The 6,007-nt window shown below is 34.8% G+C and overlaps 1 protein-coding gene across 22 annotated transcripts in view; it reads right to left on the bottom strand.

Moving 5' to 3' along the window:
- Positions 1 to 6,007, bottom strand: part of LOC144958715 (uncharacterized) — a 138,497-nt gene that overhangs the window by 48,493 nt on the left and 83,997 nt on the right. For 13 of the 22 annotated variants that reach the window (XM_078890865.1, XM_078890880.1, XM_078890887.1 and 10 more), the window contains 2 exons: positions 3,781 to 3,911; positions 1,563 to 1,640 (listed from right to left, as the gene is read on the bottom strand). In XM_078890865.1, coding sequence (XP_078746991.1) covers positions 1,563 to 1,640; positions 3,781 to 3,911 — 209 coding nt within the window. The remainder of the gene's footprint in view (positions 1 to 1,562; positions 1,641 to 3,780; positions 3,912 to 6,007) is intronic. The other 9 variants (XM_078890885.1, XM_078890886.1, XM_078890874.1 and 6 more) reach the window with 1 other exon arrangement.

Here is a 6,007-nt window from a genome sequence, read left to right as displayed (position 1 = left end):
CATTCAGATTTATTTTGTAACTCACACAATTTAAAGAAAAATGTTTTATTATAGCAGCTATAAAAACGTGACACTGTGTTGTTGAGTTCCTTGTGCTGATCAATATTATGCATAGAATGTATTTGTTGCTTTTCGGTTTGAGTAATAAAACATATTTTTGTGTTGGGTGAGTGGGCGTCAAATTTTGGGGAAAATTCTGAAAATGGCTGGTAAGGAAAGGGTTATTTGCGTTGTGCTCCCCCCCCCTCCCCCATTTATTATTAAAATTATACTTTATTTTGTTACAATGCAATGATTTACCTAGATAGTAACAAAAATGGAGGCATGTCAGGAGTCAGGATTACAAGTCACGAGTCAATTAATGTATGTAGTAGTTAACATGATAAAAAAGAGGGTCCCAATAGTAAAGTTCAGGTGGTAGAGCACTCGCTTCACACGCAAATGGACTCAAGATCGATCCCGGGTGCAGTCGAGGTTTATTATTTTTCTCTCTGACCCCCCTTGTCAACCCAGTTGTAATTGGGTAGCTGAGTCTCTTAGATCTGGCGGAAAGTACTTTGCCATAGACTAGCGTCCTATCAAAAGGGTAGCAAGCAATTGCTATTGTCCGTTTCACGCGATAGACACCGGTGTATAAACTCCGGCTCCATGAGCCTACTTGATAAATGTGCTGAACAAAATTGAACACAGGAGCGTGACGTAACGAGAACATAATGTGCAGCAGGGAGTGTCTCTGGATCAAACTAACTTTATGCTTTGGGTAGGATTCATTTTGTTGATTGTTGTTGTGCTTTGGCATTTGTACACTTTGCGCTGTTGGAGAATCCATTTGTGTGTATTGGTATGCGTGTGCAGTAATCTATGTGTTTTTTAAATTAGTATTATGTGCGGAGTTTTAGCAAGTTTAAAAGGAAAAACACTACAAACTGTGGCGTGATCCTCGACAATATTGGAGGTTTCCACAAGACGAAGAAGAAGAAGAAGAAGAAGAAGAAGAAGAAGAAGAAGAAGAAGAAGAAGAAGAAGAAGAAGAAGAAGAAGAAGAAGAAGAAGAAGAAGAAGAAGAAGAAGAAGAAGAAGAAGAGTGGGAGGATATACTACACTGTGTGCTCTGCAAGGGAACCCCCCCCCCAAAAAAAAAAACAAAAAAAACAAAACACGATGTTTATGCTCTAAGAAGGGCTGGCGTATTTAAAAAAAAAGAGAGGTCGAATTATGTGACTTTTTTATGGCGGATTTTTTTTTTGCTTTTGGAAAGCCAAATGTTGTGCATTGGGAAAGGTCAAATATTTTGCTCTCAAAAAAAGTAAAATTTCGTGCTCGGGTAAAGGTCATGTGGCATATGATATCACGTGACGAGTCGGACTTGTCTAATTTGCATAAATACCAATGTGCGTTTTTCCACAAACTTTTCTTTTGTTACACAAAACAAATCACTTCTAAAACAACGTAGATTGAAACGGTTTTTGTTATAAAGCTCTTCAAACCGTGGATTGGCAAGGTCATTAATTAATTAGGTCATTGGGTGCAGATTATGCATGCGTGAATTTTGATTGGCTTACAGCTCGGAACTCTCGAACCGAAGCGGCTCGAGACAGTGGTCGGGGTGGGTGCATTTCTGCCCACATTCCTGCAGCTTTCTAATGATGACGTCATAAGATGAATGGCAAAAATCATAAGAAAAAATATAATATGATGAAGATGAAGAAAACAATATCTTGATGATATATATAAAGAGACATTTACTAGAATAGCTGTGAAAGAAAGCATCATGAATAAATGTTTATACGTTGCTGGAGACATTTTTGTAAAGGAAAAATTGAGAGAGAAAAGAAAGAGGAGCTCTGTGTGTGTGTGTGTGTATGTGAGTGAGAGTGAGAGAGAGAGAGAGGGGGAGAGAGAGAGAGAGAAAGAGAGAGAGAGAGAGAGAGAGAGAATGAAATAGAAAGAGAAAGAAGAAGAAGAAGAAGAAGAAGAAGAAGAAGAAGAAGAAGAAGAAGAAGAAGAAGAAGAAGAAGAAGAAGAAGAGAGAATAGAATAGAGAGAATGAAAGATAGAGAGGGAGAGAGAGAGAGAGAGCGAGGAAGAGAGAGAGAGAAAGATATATATATATATATATATATATAGAGAGAGAGAGAGAGAGAGAGAGAGAGTGAGGGAGAGAGAGATAGAGAGAGAGAGAGATAGAGAGAGAGAGAGAGAGAGGGAGAAAGAGAAAGAGAGAGAGAGAGAGAGAGAGAGAGAGAGAGAGAGAGAGAGAGAGAGAGAGAGAGAGAAATTTCAGAGGCAGAAAAAGAAACAAAGTGAGAGTAGTTAAAGGACAACAGCTGACAAAGAAAACATTGGAAGGTTTGGACTACTGAGGTAATCATAATCGTAAATGCAATAAATGTCTTGAAAGTTTATAGAAATAACCGCAAGACAGACCAAACAGTTATTGTTATAGTATGGGTTATATCTACTTTATTCAACAAAAGTTATCTTTCTTCAAAAGAACTCAAGCACGGTTTTATGCCTACTATTATTATTGTTGTTATAGAAGCATTTTGGTCAAAGGTTTGAGTACAAACTCAACACAAAACATTTAATTATAAGTATAATTAGGAACAAACTCAATTCACAAAGTTTATTATTCATATTTTTATCATTATTTATTAAATCACAATATTTTTTTATCATTATTAATTAAATCACTGTTTTATTACTGTTATTTCGGGGATGGTAACTCTATTTCATAACCTCAAGCAAGATTTTGGTAATAGATTTCTTTATTTTATCTCAATTCAATCCTTAATCGAAACAAATTAATTGAAATCAATAACTTCACAATTTCGACTTTATTTCAAAGTTTACCACCTGGTTTACCCCCCCCCCCCCCCAAATATCAAATTAAGAAACTAAGGAGCAGGCATCGGTGTAAGATAAAAATATGAACAAATGTGTATGAAAGGTGCCAGACAAAACAAGAAAGAAAAGTACAAGAAAAAAAATACATCGGAAAAAAATCAGTCTAACTCGACTGGGGATCGAACCTCAGACCTTCTTATTACCAGTCAGACGTGCTACGATTAATGTAATGGTAGCACGTCTGACCAGTAATCAGAAGGGTCTGAGGTTCAATCCCCAGTCGAGGTAGATTGGGTATTTTTTCGGATGTGTTTTTTTTTCTTGTATACTTTTCTTTCATGATTTGTCTTGCACATTGAATACACACTTGCTCAGATTTTTTAACCCAAAATAATAGCACATTCAACAGATGGGTCATGGAATGAATTGAATAAAAATCGACCCTGGTCAACTTTGTGCGCACATCGAAGACTGACTCCAACGACCCGGCACTGCCGTCCCCTGCCGTCTTCCGGATAAAGACGTCGGGCCCGGACAAAATACTAAGTAAGAATAAAGAGAAGAGCCGCTAGACCTACCCATACCAAGCACCCGAAGTCTTATGTAATTTTTTTTGTCGAGCTTGGAAAGGGTAGGTCGAGCGGCTCTTCTCTTTATTCTTAGTATTTTGTCCGTGCCCGACCGACGTCTTTATCCGGAAGACAGCAGAGTGAGGACGGCAGTGCCGGGTTGTCGGAGTCAAGTCTCCGGTATGAGATAGACCTTATCTTTTGTGACGTCCTTATCTGGTTAGAATGTCTTGCACCTTTCATACACACTTGCTCAGATGTTTTGCATCGCCCCTTTTCATAAATCTTTAACCTTGATTAGATTTAAGCTCTTAAACATGTGAACGTTTTAAGGTTAGATAGTATCAAATCATAAATAAATTACCTTGACGTCTGCTTCCAGGTCATTTCCAGCCATTGGCTGGCCGAGAACGCTCTCTGCAATCCTTTGTGCGTGGTCAGTCAGTGTGTCCATGATGTCCTTCTCGGACACGCTAGAATGACGAGAAAGAGATTCTGGGGGAAAATTTAAGGTTGATCTCATTGATTAAATTGATTGAGATAAGAAAATGGTTATTTTCATAATTAATTCAATTTTTTTTTGATGTACAAAAAAGTATTATAAAATGATACTTAGCTTGGATTCTAACTTTAATTTTTTTTTATTTGTATAGATGCATGAAATATTTACACTTTAATTTTAATTCAGATCATATTACAACAAATGAAGGATGTGATTCGTTAAGTTAATCTGTTTATGTATAAAAGATTACACAATCTACAATTTGGTGAAAGAAAATAAATATTTTCATAATTAACTAGAATCTGTCTCGATATTTTACCAAAGCAACGTTAAAATCTCCAGACATGAAAAGCATATCAAATAACATTCACCACTTTGATTTATCAGAAATAAATTAAAGAAAATAAAAATAAAATAAAAACACCAACATTTCAATAATCAAAGTAGATTACCGTGAAATTGAAAAAAAAATAATATTATAGCAAGAATAGAAGCAATAAGACTTTAAACTTAAAATAGTAAAAAAAAACTAGCATAGAAGAGACATTGTTCATACAAATCCTATGTAAAAAGGGTTTGCATTTAATTATAATTAATTATATTTAAATTATGTACAGCAATATGTCTCTACACAGTTTTAATATTAGTAATACCAATGTAAATATAGTATATCAATATAGAGTTTAATTATTTTCAAAACAAAAATGATAATTCATTTTTCATTGTCCAATAAAGGAAGTCATTTCAAATTTAGAAATATCTAGTAACGATTTTAAAGAACAATTAATAACAATTGTAACTTAAATGATATTTGAAAACAAAACAAACAAACAAACAAAATATAAACGGGTCAATCTGGTGCATTTTAGAAGTATGTATAGAGGTTAATGGAAAATCAACAAAAGTAGGATTAAAGCAAGCAGAGTCAAATCTGCCGTACTCTGGAAAAACTCATATCTTAAAATTTGGCCAGAAAACTCGTCCTTCAAATATCGATCGATTTAAATGACCCTCATCTTGACAAAAAACTCTCAACTTGGGACTTCGCGAAGTCCCAAGTTTGAGAGTTTTTTGTCAAGATGAGGGTCATTTAAATCGATCGATATTTGAAGGACGAGTTTTCTGGCCAAATTTTAAATTATGAGTTTTTCCAGAATAAGGCAGAAATGTAGTGGAGGTTTGATTAGTAATTTTTTTTTTCAAAAAGCATCAACTAAATAATAATCAAATAAATTCCAAATGGTTTATATTGAATGAGGACCTACACTCCAACTGCTAAAAAAGAGGGATTTGTTTCAACATTCTCTAGAATGCTTTACATCTCAATGTTTTATAATTTACCTTCTGATGTATCGGAAGTTAAAACGCTCCTTGGATTGATAACTGAATAATAACATTAAAGACACACCAACAAAAACAAAACAAAACAAAGAAACAAACAAAAACAAACAAAAAAAAGAAAGAAATTGCAAATCATCCCTATCAATGACTGTGATGTGTTGATCCTGTTAACATTCGTAATTATTTTACCAATTAATTAACAAAATACAACCTTTTTGAAACTTTTTGTCCTTGAGAGAGACATGGCATCGCATCCCTTTTATATATCTTATTTCTCCCTCAAATGAAAATGTTAATAATTTTCAACAATCAAGCCTGATATTTAAAAACAAACATTTATTTTCCAAATGCGTATTATAATAGGTGCCCCCCTTCTCAATGCGCCATTCCAAAAGGGAACGCGCTATAAACTGTAAAAGAGGCTTCAAGGTACAAGAGAATCTCTAAAATGGCTACGATATTTAGACCCCATGATCAGTGGCTTTCCTCAGCGTTCTGTAAATGTTGCTGCTCGAAGCTCGAAGAAATAAAAAACGATGTGAAAATTGAATGTCAGTTTCAATTTAATATACGAAGACAACGCCAGTACCAGATTATCTCATTCGTTTGTAGTGTTTCATTCATCCTGTTTTGTGATAAAGGGGAAACCCGAAACATCCATTTTGTCTGTTTTCGTATATTAAAATTGAAGCTTACCTTCAATTACACAATGTTATTTATGCCATAAGGTTCTGCACATAGTATAATT

Source organism: Berghia stephanieae, chromosome 13 (genome assembly GCF_034508935.2).
Source record: "Berghia stephanieae isolate SIO BIC M18660-M18661 chromosome 13, UCSD_Bste_1.3, whole genome shotgun sequence".
Lineage (NCBI taxonomy): Eukaryota > Metazoa > Mollusca > Gastropoda > Nudibranchia > Aeolidiidae > Berghia > Berghia stephanieae.
The sequence above is the reverse complement of the archived record's forward strand: the minus strand, read 5'-3'. Positions and strand labels throughout refer to the sequence as shown.